We start from the raw sequence: 16,574 nt of genomic DNA, 5'->3' as shown, positions 1-16,574 counted from the left end.
GGAATACAGAATCGCTCTATTTGGCCGCCCCCTACATGGTACATCGTACATCATTCTACACTGAAAGGGTAAAACACTGCCAAATCAAGCTTAATTCCTGATGACTGCATCCATGATAGATTGATTAATTTACCATATTTCTATACTGCCCCTGAAAATGATTTTTTCATTGTCTTCTTCTGGAATTGTGGTTTTTTTTTCCCCCTGACTGCTCAGTTTAGCCTCTCTGGCATGTCCTAGTGGTCTCTCATCCACCAGACTGACTCTGGTTCACTTCTGAAACCAGTGCAGCTCAGGAAGATGTTGCTTCTGATATGTCTTTATCCTTTAAACAAACAAGGGGAAAATAACTGCAGTTTGGTGATTTAAAAAAAATGCTGTGGGAAAACAGGTTCAGGGACATAAAAAGATGAACCAGACACCAGGCCACACCCTACATTTTGCTAAGGTTTCCCTTGACATGAAGTCCAGTTGTGTCTGACTCTAGGGGGCGGTGCTCATCTCTGTTTCAAAGCCAAAGAGCCGGCGTTTGTCCGTAGACACTTCCTCTGTGGTCATGTGGCCGGCATGACTACACGGAACGCCGTTACCTGCCCGCCGAAGCGGTACCTATTAATCTACTCACATTTGCATGTTTTCGAACTGCTAGGTTGGCATTTTGCTAAACTGTGACCCAAATAATGGGTAAGTTTCTTGTGATTTGCTGAATCATCACATCAGATGATTCAGCAAATCACATCCATCCACATGTAGCTGGTTAACCCCTGTCTTGGCCCCTGTCCCACCTACCTTTGCCCTTTAAAAAAGAAAACCGTTTGGAGAAAAAAAAGTCAACTTTAAACCACCTTGCCGCCTGGGGGGTGGAGAGGAAGACAGCACAGCAGCAGGACTGTTTTGTGCGTGTGTTTTTTTAACATTCAAATATGTATTAGTAAAATATAACAACTAGCTATGATGAAGTGCAACCAGAAATATAACACTGCTAATTTAATAACAAATATACAGAATAGTAACTGAGTGGCATTTGAAGAAACTAGAGGTATATCTCTAAAAGTATTAATATTGAACTAGCTCAGTCCTTTAACATGTTATTAAATCCAGCCATATAGAGCAGTGTTTCTCAAACTTGGCAACTTTAAGATGTAGGGACTTCAACTCCCTGGCTGGGGAATTCTGGGAGTTGAAGTCCACACCTCTTACAGCATGCTGCCTGGGGAATTCTGGGAGTTCGTCCAGACATCTTAAAGCATGCTGGCTGGGGAATTCTGGGAATTCCTGCACTGCCATAACACAAGCTAGATTCACACATCGCAGTAAGCCATAATGTGGCTTGTTTGTGGCTTAGCATGTTGTACAAGCCGTGCCAATTGGGGTTCTTTGTTGTTGTTTATTCGTTCAGTCACTTCCGACTCTTTGTGACTTCATGGACCAGCCCACGCCAGAGCTTCCTGTCGGTCGTCAACACCCCCAGCTCCCCCAGGGACGAGTCCGTCACCTCTAGAATATCATCCATCCACCTTGCCCTTGGTCGGCCCCTCTTCCTTTTGCCCTCCACTCTCCCCAGCATCAGCATCTTCTCCAGGGTGTCCTGTCTTCTCATTATGTGGCCAAAGTGTTTCAGTTTTGCCAATTGGGGTTCTTTGTTGTTGTTTATTCGTTCAGTCACTTCCGACTCTTCGTGACTTCATGGACCAGCCCACGCCAGAGCTTCCTGTCGGTCGTCAACACCCCCAGCTCCCCCAGGGACGAGTCCGTCACCTCTAGAATATCATCCATCCACCTTGCCCTTGGTCGGCCCCTCTTCCTTTTGCCCTCCACTCTCCCCAGCATCAGCATCTTCTCCAGGGTGTCCTGTCTTCTCATTATGTGGCCAAAGTGTTTCAGTTTTGCCAATTGGGGTTCTTTGTTGTTGTTTATTCATTCAGTCGCTTCCGACTCTTCGTGACTCCATGGACCAGCCCACGCCAGAGCTGCCTGTCGGTCGTCGACACCCCCAGCTCCCCCAGGGACGAGTCCGTCACCTCTAGAATGTCATCCGTCCACCTTGCCCTTGGTCGGCCCCTCTTCCTTTTGCCCTCCACTCTCCCCAGCATCAGCATCTTCTCCAGGGTGTCCTGTCTTCTCATTGTGTGGCCAAAGTATTTCAGTTTTGCCAATTGGGGTTCTTTAGGAAACCATTATTCTTTCAGCAAACCATGATTAAGCAAACTGAGGCTAAGTGTAGCAGGCAAAGCTAACAGGTTACCTTTTTGGCTCCCAAGGACAGAGCTTTCATCCTCGCCTTTTCAAAGTTTTCATCTTGTCCAATGTTGGCCTGGAAGATTTTAAGAAAAAAGAAAACATTGGAAATAATTCCTGGAAGGAAATCAATTTTATCCCATTGTAAAAATTGGGAAGGCCAATGAGTCTGCAACTGCATAACTGAGCCCAAAGGACTCAAACTGGGTCTTCCGGCTTCTTCTCCACCAAGATAAAATTGCAGAAGAAGCTGTCCTTGGTACACTTCTGCTGGAAGGAAATTTGCCAGAAAGCTGCCCAGTTCTTTCATTTATTCATTCTTGGTTAAATGTATTAATACACCAGGACTCCAGCAATCTGCAAGAAAGCACGCACGCACACTGTTCCTTAACACCTTGCGTTTTTGCCACAAACCATAAGCAAACCATAATTTATTGCATTATGTGTGGGCCTTGGAAAGGGGGCTGCTAAATTCTGGAAGGGCAGAGCCATTTCCCATCTTTGGGGGGCAAAAATAAGGGGAAGAAGAAGAGGGAAGAAAGAAAGAGAAAGAGAAAGAGAAAGAAAGAGAAAGAGAAAGAGAAAGAGAAAGAGAAAGAGAAAGAGAAAGAGAAAGAGAAAGAGAAAGAGAAAGAGAAGGAAGGGAAGGGAAGGTGAAGGCGAAGGGGAAGGCGAAGGGGAGGAAGAAGAAGAAGAGGAAAAGGGAAGGGAATGGAAGAGGAAGGGGAAAGGGAAGGGGAGGAAGAGGAAGGGACAAAGGGGAAGAGGAAGAAAGGGAAGGGAAAGGGAAAAGAAAGAGCAAAGGAGAAGGATTTATATTGATATTGTATGGTTTTAATGGCATTTTATTCTTCTATTTTTAATCGTTTGTAAACTGCCCAGAGTTGTTTTCGCATGCATTTATTTAAAACCTAAGCTTTCCCCTGAAGTTTAAATTCAACAAAGTCCATTCCCCTCTGCCTGTTACCCTGCAGCAGGCTGGCTGTCAAGTCCCATCATTCCCAGCCACGCTGCTAGCTAGTTAGGGGCCAACAAACCAAGTCTGCCCCCTGAAAGTTAAGGCAACGTAAGAGATGAAGTCGAAATTCCTTGGTTTCGGTTTGAGGCTGATGGTCAACCCTTCCCCGTGCCTGAGACAAAAGTTACCCCTGTTGAATTTCTACCTGCAGCCTTCAAAATCAATCCTTTGCAGGGTTCCTCAAACTTGGCCGCTTTAAGATGGGTGGACTTCATCTCCCAGAATTCCACAGCCAGCATGGAATCCATGCTGGCCAGGGAATTCTGGGAGTTGAAGTCCACCCATCTTAAAGCGGCCAAGTTTGAGAAACCCTGATTTAGCGAGTTCCTGAAAATTTGTCTTACCAGGTAAGCAATGACGTCATAACCTTGCTCTTTCAGCCAAACCAGGATACAGGATGTGTCCAATCCACCACTATATGCCAGAATCACAAGGCCTTTGCACTGAGACATTGGGTCTATAATAATAATAATAATAATAATAATAATCCCTCCCTTTTGGGGGGGAGATGGGTGATAATAGAAGTTTGAAGAATAAATAAAAATAAATAAATATTAAACTTGCATGCTGCCCAAAGGACAACAGCACAACCCAGCTTTTTACAAGCTGCTATTCATCAGCTTGTAAATGTATGCTATTCATAAATTCAACTATTTATCCAGACTTTTCCAATGCTGATCTTAGCCATCAATTCATGAAGCAGCTCTGCAGCCATGTTAGGGAGCCCAGAGGACCAGACATTTGCGCCAAATGCATCATTAACCCATGGAATTCACCACCACAAGGTTAACACTAACAAGGATGGTTCTGGCTTAACTCATGGCATCCAGGATTCAGCTCTGGGAGGGGTTCCCTCCTCCTGATACAACTTCCAGAACCCCTCACCCTTGCTGGGGCTGATGGGAGTTGTAATTCACCAACCTCTGCCCTCTGTATAGTCTCTGCCCCTGTTCTGGGACCTCCAAGAAAGGCCAGGTACATGTGCAGTCTAACTGCAAATACTAGCTGCCGAAGACAGAGTACTGGGGAAAGTATTGCACCTCTAAGGATTGCAAGAAAAGTTTTTTTAAAAAGGACAGAGAAGCCATTGTTGTTTCTATCTTAGGCTGACCCAATTCAGGAAAAGATGGTGTTTTTTTCCCACTGGCCCTTTCAGTCGGATGTCCAGCTTGGCACCGAGCAGGGCTGGCAGCTTTGGGGCACCATTCACACCCGCCCAAAGATTTCTGCAGGGGCTGCTTTCAACAACCAAGGCTTGTCCTTTCAATTCTCCTTGTGCAAAAGAGGATTTTATTGATTCTGGGCAAGCAGCAGGCTGTGGCCTCTTGTTTTAAGCTGGTGTGCAGATGACTTCCTGCTTTGCCTTTTGTTCCACCCGTTTCACCCCCTTCCAAGTGGGCAGCAGAGTCCTGTTTTTAAAGCCCAGTGGATGCTAGAGAGGGGGAAACTATTTTTTCCTTTGCACTTAGAAACTTCCCTTAAATTTGCCAACCCCACAGATTTCTTCCCTATCTGCTGTTCATCCTTTAAAAAAAATTTTACAAAGGAAAAGCAATGCAAATTTAAAGAAGAAAAAGAAGAGAAAGGAAAAGTGATAAGGAAATAAGCAGGAAAGAAAAAACAGAAAGAAAAGGGAAAAAAAAGATATGCATTGAAAAAAGAAGATAAAAGCTAATTCAAACTAATATAAAGGAAGGAAGAAAAAAGAAAAAGAAATCTGAGAGAAAGCAAAATGTGCAAGAAAAGAAAAGTTGAAGAAAAATAGAAATGAAAGAAAAAGAAAAGATGAAAGGAAAGTAAAAAGGAAAGAAAGGTGAAGATGAAAGAAAAGAAAAAATGAAAGAAGTGAAGAAAAGATGAAAGAAAAGAAAAAATGAAAGAAGTGTAGATGAAAGAAAAGAAGTGAAGAAAAGATGAAAGAAAAGAAAATATGAAAGAAAAGAAGTGAAGAAAAGATGAAAGAAAAGAAGTGAAGAAAAGGTGAAAGAAAAAATGAAAGAAAAGTAGTGACTTCCAATATTCTTCACAGCGGTTATAAGTCCAATTATATTTTAACCTCTCTCTCTAAAGTTACATTGTGACTCTCCTCTTTCTATAATCTATCCTGTCTAATAGAATATATATATATATATATATATATATATAAAGAAGCAGCATTTATATTTTATCCTCTCTCCCTGCAGCTATACCGTGGCCCCGTCTTCCCATATTCTCCCCTTTCAATCCCACAAATCCCAAGTTCATTTTTTTCTCCTGAATCCTCTTTAAAACTCTTCTAAATCTTTAGATCTCCCTTTCCTGCAACCTTCACCTGTTGCCAATGTTTAAAACGTCACCCACCGGTGCCTGCAAGAATTCGGCTGCAGAGAAAGCAACAGAAACCAGGCTTCCCACGAAAGCTCTGTTTCGGAGTCAGGCCATCCTGGGATTTATACCAGAGACCTTTGGATAGGAAGGAGGAGCTACGATGGGCACAGTCCACCCCCAGCAAGCACCCTGTAATGATTGCCTATTCTGACATAGTCTCCCAAGGGGGTTCTTTATGAAAACTGGTTTATTGAAAGAATAGTATGCAAATACGAAGAAAGCTGAGAATGAGCAAAAGCGCGCCAAATACAAACTAAAAACCCTCGCTTCGAAACCAGCCCCGCCCTTCCTCCCTCCTAGCAACCACCCCCTCCCAGGTGTTAGCGACCGCTACCCACATCGGCCCGAGAAAGCAACCTTGAACAGAGTCAGTAACCCAAACATACATTCCACAGCTGCAGTAAGAAGATTACAGCCTGGCCCGGCTGGAAATTTCCACCCCGCAAACACGGGTTAGAAAAGTGACATGCGAAACGTTACGACGATGTATACAGAACATTGAAACGATGAACATGACATATTGCCCCCCCTAAAAAATGCAAAACCAAGGAACAGGCTTATCAGGATAGGCAGTATGAAAACGGGTAAGGAAATTCGATTTATTTGGAACAGAATGCAAACACCGAAAAAGACGAGAATGAACATGCAGCAGGCCTGGCGACTATATATACACATGGGGCGGCCCCCGCCCCCCCTTCCCACCCTCCGTTGTCCCTTGAGTCACCCCGGAATGCTCGATGGGCGACCCTGGGGCGAGATTGGGGTTAAGGTTGGCAGTTGGTTGTTGGCCGTCTGCTTCCCGGGTCTTGGCGCCTCGCAGAGCCTTAGAAGTTCCTTCTCTCCTTCCTCCCCTGGAAAGGCATGACCTCCGTTGCGATGCGTTTTGGGATTGCAACGAGGTCGTGACATACTGCACCCCAAGGAGACTCTAAGGCGCGGGGTTGACACGATATCCCCTCGCCAGCAACGGCAGCCGCCGCCGCCAATTCGCGCTGCTCCTACAAGCGCCCGGCCCCGCCTCGTGCCGCCCCGAGCCTCGCGGCGGTGCCTCCGTCTCTCCCCCATCTTCGTGGCCTCTGCATCCACACCGGTTCAGGGGCGGGCTGGTTTGCCGACGGGCCTCGGTGCGCTCTGCCTTCCGGTGCTTTCTCCTCCTGCACTTCGCCGTGGTTCTTGTCTCCGATACGAACGGGGTAGGGAACGAGCTCCGGTGTGCTCGGCCCTCCGCCGCTGCCTCCTCCTGCGCTCTGCTTAGCCGCTGAAGCCAGCGTGTTTCCATGGCGCCAAGTCGTGCGCCCGCTCGGACGCCGCCCTGGTCTGGCCGCTCCGCTTCCGACCTCCAGCTCTCGGGTTTGTGTCTTTGTTGCTGACGCTCACCCGGCAACCCTCCGGTAGCTCTGAGAGTCCTGCAGCACCCGGTGGCCTCCCCTTCCTCCTCCGAGACCAATCCTGGATCCTCCTGGGCTTCCTGCCCCTCTAGGAGTCTGATCCCGGGGTAGGCACGACTTGCCGCCGTGTCTCCGTTAGCCACCTCTCCGTGGGTCGAGTTGTTCCGTCGCCAGCCTGAGTTCCTCACAGATGTCGTCTCTGGATAGATGCTGGCAGGAGGCTGGGATTCTCAGCTTTATGTAGTGATTGCCTATTCTGACATACTCAGTCTCACAAGGGGGTTCTTTATGAAAACTGGTTTATTGAAAGGATAGTATGCAAATACGAAGAAAGCTGAGAATGAGCAAGCCAAATACAAACTAAAAACCCTCGCTTCAAAACCAGCCCCGCCCTTCCTCCCTCCTAGCAACCACCCCCTCCCAGGTGTTAGCAACCGCTACCCACATCGGCCCGAGAAAGTAACCTTGAACAGAGTCAGTAACCCAAACATACATTCCACAGTTGCAGTAAGAAGATTACCGCCTGGCACGGCTGGAAATTTCCAACCTGCAAACATGGGTTAGGAAAGTGACATGCGAAACGTTACGATGTTACAGAACATTGAAACGATGAACATGACACACCCCTTCTTTTGGCCTGCTATTCACCATGTTGGCCCCAAGCTGGCTAGTTCTGAATGGGGGGAAGGATCGCACTGTCTTCACAGCTCCCCAACCACTTTGTCGCCAAGTTGAGCCAACAGAACAACCAAGCTGGGCAAGGGAAAAATCTGCCCTGGTTATAGTTTTAACTCTTGCACCATCAGTCACAGCACCGATGTGGGGAGAAGAATTTGGCAGCTCCCTTGACAGATTTGCAACTCATGACCCGCCAGGAAGAGATAATGCCCCATTGCAACAGAAGGGTCATCTGCCTTGGGGGCACATGATGTCCAAGGGTCCCCTACCTGAGCACGCTTGACAATCTCCCTTTGCCCAGACCTGCCTGGCCAACTTCCATGTCCCAGGCCTTTCTGCAGGAACTCTGCACAGTTTGGACATGAGCAAGGTCCGGACTGGATTAGTTGATGCTTCGAGGGAGGATTTCAGCCACCAACACACAGATCTTCTTCAACTGTCTGAACCAAGCAATTAATTTCCTGGCCTTTCATCCTCCCTATCTTCATCCTTTTGTCTCAGCTGTTTTGAAAACCGTCCCTCCTAAAAGCTATCAGGGTCTTTAGCAAGTTTATAAGCACACGGGAAGAACATAAAGCAGGCATGTGAACGTACTGAAAGGGAATTTGATTTCAAATCAACATCAAGACCTGTTGATCAACGTCCTCTGTGTTTGGTACATTCCCCAATTCTCCTGATTAACCCTCCAATAACCAAGTCAGCCAAGGGGTGAAATATCTGGTATAGGTTCAATATAATTCAATATTTTCTCCATTGCGGGTGCAATATCCAAGTGACCCACCAGGGGGCAGTATGTCCCATAGGCTCAATACATTGTCCTATTCCCCACTTTAACCCTCCAGTACCCAAGTCAGCAATTGGGGGGCAGCATCTGGTATGTCCTAGAGCAGGGTTTCTCAACCTCGGCAACTTTAAGAGGTGTGGACTTCAACTCCCAGAATTCCCCAGCCAGCATGCTTTAAGATGTGTGGACTTTGACATCTTAAAGCATGCTGGCTGGGGAATTCTGGGAGTTGAAGTCCACACCTCTTAAAGTTGCCAAGGTTGAGAAAAGCTGTCTTAGGGGTTCACTACTTTGCCCTATTTTACCAACAGAGCCTGCAATCACCATGTTAGCCAACAAGTGGCAGTATTTCCTAAACCGTCAAAACATTCCCTATTTTTCTTAGAGGACTGCAGTACCCAGGTAAACCACCAGGGGCACTATTTCCTGGATGTGGAATACCATTTGCGATATTCCTGCAGGGGTATTCTATAGTTTGGAGAAATTTATTGAAGCTTCTGTAGATGGTTTTACTTTCAGTTTCGTTTTTAGATGGAATGATTTACCTGGCATCAAACTATATTAAACAGAAGTTGCAACAACACCATTCAAATATATCATCCTATTTTCCTAAATTATTAGCCATTATGCTATCAGGACCCAATTCAGCCACAGGGGAGTTTTGCTAGGAGAGGATTAGGTAAAGGTAAAGGTTTCCCTTGACGTTAAGTCCAGTCGTGTCCGACTCTAGGGGGCGGTGCTCATCTCCGTTTCAAAGCCGAAGAGCCGGCGTTTGTCCGTAGTCATGTGGCCGGCATGACTACACGGAACGCCGTTACCTGCCCGCTGAAGCGGTACCTATTAATCTGCTCACATTTGCATGTTTTCGAACTGCTAGGTTGGCAGGAGCTGGGACTAGCAATGGGAGCTCACCCTGTCACGAGGATTTGAACCGGATTACATGGCCCCATTTTCCCCATTATATCCTACATATTGAACAGAATGCCCTATATTCCCAGTTGAGCATTGAAAGGGTAACATATACTGCCTGCTGGTGGCTGACTGGGGTATTGCAGGCCAGCAACTATAGAGTGAAATGTAGGAAAATGCATTGCAAATAGAGGACTTAGTGATAGACATCATTATAATGTCTTCTTTTCCCCATTCTTCCTGCAATACCTCATTCAGCCAGCAGGGGGCAGTATTTCCTATACACTCCATTTTTATACCTCTTTAAGCTACCAGAGTGCAGTATTTCCTATAGATTCCATTATATTAGCCTATTTCCCCCATTCAGCCTGCAAGACCTCATTAAACCACCAGCTTGTCCTAAAAATTCCATTATATTGCCCTGTCTTCCCCACAGGAACTACAATATATCATTGAACCACCAGGGGGCAGTATTTCCTATAGATTCCATTAAATTGCCCTTTCCATATTCAGACTGCAGTACCTCAGTGAGCCAGCAGGGGGTATTTCCTATACCATTATATTGCCCTGTTTTCAACACTGAGACTGTAGTTTATAGTAATCTATAGGAAATACTGCCTCCTGGTGGATCAATGAGGTATTGGTCTCAATATGGAAAAACCCTTTAGATTCAATTTGTTGTTTATTCATTCAGTCGCTTCTGACTCTTCATGACTTCGTGGACCAGCCCATGCCAGAGCTTCCTGTCGGTCTTCAACACCCCCAGCTCCCCCAGGGACGAGTCCGTAACCTCTAGCTGGCCCTTGGTCGGCCCCTCTTCCTTTTGCCTTCCACTCTCCCTACCATCAGCATCTTCTCCAGGGTGTCCTGTCTTCTCATTATGGGGCCAAAGTATTTCAGTTTTGCCTTTAATATCATTCCCTCAAGTGAGCAGTCTGGCTTTATTTCCTGGAGGATGGACTGGTTGGATCTTCTTGCAGTCCAAGGCACTCTCAGAGTTTTCCTCCAACACCACAGTTCAAAAGCATCCATCTTCCTTCTCTCAGCCTTCCTTATGGTCCAGCTCTCGCAGTCATATGTTACTATGGGGAACACCATTGCTTTAACCATGCGGGCCTTTGTTGTCAGTGTGATGTCTCTGCTCTTAACTATTTTATTGAGATTTGTCATTGCTCTTCTCCCAAGGATTAAGCGTCTTCTGATTTCCTGACTGCAGTCAGCATCTGCAGTAATCTTCGCACCTCGAAATACAAAGTCTTTCACTGCTTCTACATTTTCTCCCTCTATTTGCCAGTTATCAATCAAGCTGGTTGCCATAATCCTGGTTTTTTTGAGGTTTAGCTGCAAGCCAGCTTTTGCACTTTCTTCTTTCACCTTCATCATAAGGCTCCTCAGTTCCTCTTCGCTTTCAGCCATCAAAGTGGTATCATCATTGCCCTATTTAACCCATGAGAGTTGGGTGGCCTACCTGAGCCACCAGGGGACAATATTTCATGTGGACAGATTACAATGACCTATTCTCCATATTCAGACTGCAATCTAATGGCAACAGGAAATACTGCCCTCGGGCGGGTCAATGAGGTACTGCAGCCTCCATGGATAATACGGGTATTCCTCAGTTAGTGACTGTCTTGTTTAGCGACCATTTGCAGTTATGATGGGCTGAAAAAGTAACTTTATGACTAATCCTAGCATTTACGACCTTCGCAGATCTGTAAAGCAAAGGGAAACTGAAGTCAGCTCGTAAGAACAGTTGCGGTTTCACTTAGCGACCACTTCGCTCAACGATTGAGTTGCTGGTCTCAATTGTGATCACTGGGTGACCTCGGGCCAGTCACTCCCAGCCCAACCCACCTCACAGGGTTGCTGTTGGGGGAAAATAGGAGGAGAAAGGAGTATTAGGTATGTTCACCGCCTTGAGTTATTTATAAAAATAATAAAGGCAGGATAAAAATTAAATTAAAAAAATTACCTGTCTAGGGCAATGCAATCCTCCCACAGCAACATTGCCCACTGTGGTTCAGTTGGGCTGGAGCTGAAGAGCTAAGAATATATTACAATAAGTAAAATGTTCTCAATAGTATTGCTGCAACTTATTTTGACTCCCTTTGGTTCCCAGGTAAATCATTCCATTTGAAAATGAAACTGAAAGTAAGACATGTAATTAAAAAGGCCAACCTAAATTTCTTAAAACTGCTAGCAGCTCCGGAGTGCCTCTGGTGGAATGCAGGAAAATGCCCCATTCTGCTATACATTGTACAATAGATACCATTATATTGTCCTGTTTTTCCCTTTGTACGTGCAATACCTCAGTGAGCCACAAGGGGGCAGCTTGTCCTATAAATTCCATTCTATTTCTCTATTTTCCATATTGTCAGGGCAATACCTGAATGTATTGCATTTCCTATCCAGTCCATTCTATTGCCCTTTTTCCCCCATAGGTAAAGGTAAAGGTTTCCCTTGACATTAAGTCCAGCCGTGTCCAACTCTAGGGGGCGGTGCTCATCTCTGTTTCAAAGCCGAAGAGCCGGCGTATGTCCGTAGACACTTCCATGGTCATGTGGCCGGCATGACTACATGGAACGCCGTTACTTGCCCGCCGAAGCGGTACCTATTAATCTACTCACATTTGCGTGTTTTTGAACTGCTGTGGACCCAATATTTCACTGAGCCACCAAGGGGCAGTATTTCCTATTCATTCCATTATACTGCCCTGTGTTGCAATTTGAGAGTATACCTCATTGAGCCACCAGGGGGCAATATTTTGTATAAATGACTATAAGCTTCAGTCTCAATATTGAAAACTGGACAATATAATGGAATCGATAGGAAAAACTGCCCCCTGGTGGCTCAATGGTTTATTATACTCTCAACATGGAAATAGTGCAGTATAATGGAATAGTAAGCTATATGATTCAACTACATTTTCCTCTTTTATGTTTCCAACTTTGGTCTTGCAGTCTCCAATCACAAGCCACACATCTTGCTTGCGTGTTCTGTCGGTTTCAAATTGAACTTGATCATAAAATGTACAGGTAGTCCTCACTTAATGACCACAATTGGGACTGGAAGTTTGGTTGCTAAGCAAAGTGGTCATTAACTGAATCCGATCTGATTTTACAACTCTTTTTGCAGCAGTCATTAAGCAAATCACTGCAGGCATTAAGCGAGCCACGTGGTCATTAAGTGAATCATGCCATTCCCCATTGATTTTGCTTGTCAGAAGCTGGCCAGGAAGGTCGAAAATGGCACTCACATGACCATGGGATGCTGCAATGGTCTTAAATGCAAACTGGTGCCCAAATCATGATCACATGACCGTGGGGATGCTGCAACAGTCGTAAGTGAGGACTGGTCATAAGTCAGTTTTTTCAACACCGTCATAAGTCCAAACTGTCACTAAATGAATGGGTGTTAAGCGAGGACTACCTGTATCAACCTCTTCTTCTGCATTGGTAGTTGCAGCGTAAACTTGAATGATCATCATGGTTGTCCATGAAGTCTAATCAATATTATTTGGTCACTGATTGCATTATAGCCAAGTACTGTTCTTGCTATACTCTTCCTAACTATAAAAGCAACACCATTTCTTCTTTGTTCATCATGTCCTGACCAATAACTAGTGATCTTCTGGCTGAATTATTTTGCCCCTTTTTCCCCACTGTTCCTGCAATACTTCATTCAGCCACCTGGGGGCAATATGTCCTATAGTAAAGGTAAAGGTTTCCCTTGACATTAAGTCCAGTCGTGTCCGACTCTAGGGGGTGGTGCTCATCTCCGTTTCAAAGCCGAAGAGCCGGCGTTTGTCCAAAGACACTTCCGTGGTCATGTGGCTGGCATGACTAAACAGAATGCCGTTACCTGCCCACCAAAGTGGTACCTATTAATCTGCTCACATTTGCATGTTTTCAAACTGCTAGGTTGGCAGGAGCTGGGACTAGCAACGGGAGCTCACCCCGTCACGCGGATTCGAACCACCAACCTTCCGATCGGCAACCTCAGCAGCTCAGCAGTTTAACCTGCAGTGCCACCACGTCCTTATAGATTCCATTATATTGCCCTATTGTCCCCACTGAGCCTGCAATACCCTAGTCTTCCCTGGGGGCAGTATGTCCTGTGGCCTAACTGCATTGCAGTATTTTCTGTATAGAGCCATTTATACCCAAGTGGGCCACCAGGGGCAGTATATCTTTTGTGTTAAATGCATTGCCCTATTATTTATTCTCAAGGTGGAAAACTGGGCAATCTATATAATGGCATCCATAGACAAACTGCCTCTGGTGGCTGAAAGAGTTATTGCAGGCTCAAGGGCTGCAGTACCCAGATGAGCCACTGTGGGCCCTATGTCCTCTATCTGCAATGCATTTTCCTACATTCCACCCAAGGTACTCTATAGTTCCCAGAAGTTCCTAGAAATTTACAGGAGCCAATTGGAGTCAAGACAATTTGCAGCAATACAGTTAAGATCATTTCACCCTGCTGCAATATATCCTTAGCCCCTCAGCTCCCAGGAGGAGGAGTTGTGGGAGGATCGCATTGCCCTATTTTTCCCATGGGGGCTGCAATACCTCATTCAGCCAAAAGGGGACAGTACATCATCCTATAGATTCCATTATATTGTCCTATTGTCCCCAGTGGGCCTGCAATACCTCAGTGTCCTTTTGGTTCCCTTATCTTGCCCGAAGTTTCCCCCTTTTGAGCCTGCAGTACCCAAGTTATCCAACAGGGGGAGCATGTAGCATAACTTTTATTCCATTGCCTTATTTTTCACACTGAACCCACAAGTCCCTTCCCTCCCTCTAATCCACCGTACCGTAGTCATTTTTCTTTCATTTTTTAGGAATGCCTCTGAGCCCTTGACTATTGAAAGGGCTCGAGTTCCCTTTTGCACAGTTTCCCATTTTTTTTAAAAAAAGAAAACATTTGAAATAATCTTCCTTTTTTCTCTTTTTTAATATGCAGGCATGGAAATCTGCGAGCTCGGAGGTCCCGGGGGAAAGACGTCGAGCATTCGAGCTCTTCAAAGCAAGGCAGGTGTGCGTGGCCTCCCAACCCCCAAGTGAAGCATCACAGAACGATTGTGATGGGCAAAATAATGGAAAGACAAAGACCACAAAGGTGGGGGGCGGAATTTACCCCCTGGAACTTCAGCCAGGCTGCAGTGTGCGTGATTACAGATTCAGGGAAAAACTTTTTTCTTTTTGGCTTAATTTCTCCCACGACAGAAAAAGACCCACCAGCAGAGATGCACGGCCACCCTCCCGGTGTCGGATCTTTTAGCGACAACACGATATCAAAGCAGAAAATAAATAGGCGGCGTTAATCGAGAGGCGGTTGCAAAGAAAAACACCGCACTTTTTTTACACAGACACGCAACCCATATCCGACGAGGATGTACCAGGCGGCTAGGCCATCGCTCCAACATTAAGCCTGTGTTTTTATGCGCAGACCTTATCCCCGAGCGATGCAGATTGCGGCAAATCCGGGCGATACGAAACATTGATTTTTCAAACCGGTTTTGATTCATTTTGCCTCGTAACCCCTTGACCCTTCCTGTACACCCCACCTGCTTTTCGGATCCAATCTAACAGCACTGGACACACCGAGCCATATTAACAGCAGCTTTTCAGTCTCCGTTTCCCCTTCCCCCCTCCACCCCCCAGGAAAGAAATGTTAAATCTTAAGTCCATTCCAAACAAAACTCGGAGGGGGGGGGAAAATGTGTGGGAACAGTCTCCACCAATGAATGATCCTGTGTTTTTTCCCCCCCGCCCTCCCTTTGTCTGTCTCTCTTTAAAAAATAATAATAGATGCAGTCGATCGGTAAATGGAGACGATTCCAAGCAGAAAGGATTTGAGGCTGACGTCAGACTCCAAATGCATCCCTTGCTTGCGAGTAACGTAAGAGTAATGTCAGACGAGGGTCTTGCTGGGGAGGCAGCTCAATGTCACCGGAAGAAGGTCTTTTCAATGGGTCTGAACAGGAAAAGAAAGACAAGGAGGGAGAGATTGAAAACGGCACGAAGGCGTCTGATTCGACAGACATCTCCATGCTACGGAGCAAGAAGTTTCACAGCCCCAAAACGGGTCCAGGCAAAATGTTTTACAGGTAGTCCTCGCTTAACGACCACAATTGGGATCGGCATTTTGGTTGCTAAGCGAGGCGGTTGCTTAGTGAGTCACGCCCAATCTTACAAACTTTTCTGCTGCAGTCATTGTGAATCCAGCTTCCCCCACTGATGTTGCTTGTTGGAAGCTGCTGGGAAGGCCACAAATGGCAATCAATATGTGCCAGTTGCCAAGCGCCTGAATTTCAATCCCGTGACCGCAGAGACGCTGCGACGGCTGTAAGTGTGAGGACTGGTCGTAAGTCGCTTTTTTCAGAGCTGTCGTAACTTTGAACAGTCGCTAAATGAACGGTCGTAAGTTGAGGACTACCTATACTCCTTGATTCCCCTGATCGTTTTAATACACACAATATCTTAGTTCTGCCCTCTGCACTCCACCTTCTGACCATAAATGTAATCAAAAACCATCCTGATTGTAGTCATTCTGGAATTTGCTGGGTTTTTTTCCCTCTTGTTCTTACCTTGCTCTACTGCATTATATGGTATTGCAAAATCCTGGATATTTTGGTCCTTGACCACAACCGAACTTTAAATTAACTATTTAATGGTGGTTTTAATATGGTTGTATGTTTGCTGCATTTATTTATATTTTCACTGTGTTCTATTGCTGTTGTCTTCTCATTGGGGTGAGCCGCCCAGGGTCACAGAACCGAGATGGGAATCAGAATCAAATCAAATCAAAAACAACTACCGTGCATCCATCCAAGTCTGGTGAGGATTTTTTGCAGGGTTTTTTGGGGTGGGACTGGGGCATTTCTCCTGTTTTAATGGGAAGGCGAAGTCTGGCAGAGCAACTCAGAGGCTGACACTACGGGCTCTGCACCGTCACGAACGCTGGAACCACCGATGCTCACCAAAGCGTAGGACGTGGGACTATACCAGTCCGTCATAGAGAGAAAGTGCCTGAACGATGGAAGGATCGGCTTTGGAGCCTTCCTGGAACTCCTGCAGCGTTAATTTCCCATCGGCATTCTGGAACAGAAGAAGAATCAGATGTTAGGAAAGGCTGGGTGCTCTCATATAGTTGGGAGGGACCTTCGAGATCATCTAGTCCAACCCCCTTC

General features: G+C 46.0%; 3 protein-coding genes across 4 annotated transcripts in view; 1 reads left to right on the top strand and 2 right to left on the bottom strand.

The window, feature by feature from the left end:
• The window catches only part of ASS1 (argininosuccinate synthase 1), a 76,827-nt gene extending 71,181 nt beyond the window's left edge, over nucleotides 1-5,646 (bottom strand). For both annotated transcript variants that reach the window (XM_063316076.1, XM_063316075.1), the window contains exons 1-3: nucleotides 5,597-5,646; nucleotides 3,601-3,713; nucleotides 2,246-2,314 (exon numbers count right to left, since the gene is read on the bottom strand). In XM_063316076.1, coding sequence (XP_063172146.1) covers nucleotides 2,246-2,314; nucleotides 3,601-3,708 — 177 coding nt within the window. In that variant the 5' untranslated portion in view covers nucleotides 3,709-3,713; nucleotides 5,597-5,646. The remainder of the gene's footprint in view (nucleotides 1-2,245; nucleotides 2,315-3,600; nucleotides 3,714-5,596) is intronic.
• The window catches only part of PTGES (prostaglandin E synthase), a 377,050-nt gene that overhangs the window by 35,306 nt on the left and 325,170 nt on the right, over nucleotides 1-16,574 (top strand). The window lies entirely within an intron of this gene.
• The window catches only part of NCS1 (neuronal calcium sensor 1), a 32,941-nt gene continuing 30,682 nt past the window's right edge, over nucleotides 14,316-16,574 (bottom strand). The window contains exons 7-8 of the mRNA XM_063316089.1: nucleotides 16,365-16,482; nucleotides 14,316-15,358 (exon numbers count right to left, since the gene is read on the bottom strand). Coding sequence (XP_063172159.1) covers nucleotides 16,384-16,482 — 99 coding nt within the window. The 3' untranslated portion in view covers nucleotides 14,316-15,358; nucleotides 16,365-16,383. The remainder of the gene's footprint in view (nucleotides 15,359-16,364; nucleotides 16,483-16,574) is intronic.

This window comes from Candoia aspera, chromosome 16, assembly GCF_035149785.1.
Source record: "Candoia aspera isolate rCanAsp1 chromosome 16, rCanAsp1.hap2, whole genome shotgun sequence".
NCBI lineage: Eukaryota > Metazoa > Chordata > Lepidosauria > Squamata > Boidae > Candoia > Candoia aspera.
Note: the sequence above shows the minus strand (reverse complement) of the source record. Positions and strands in the feature narration are given on the sequence as shown.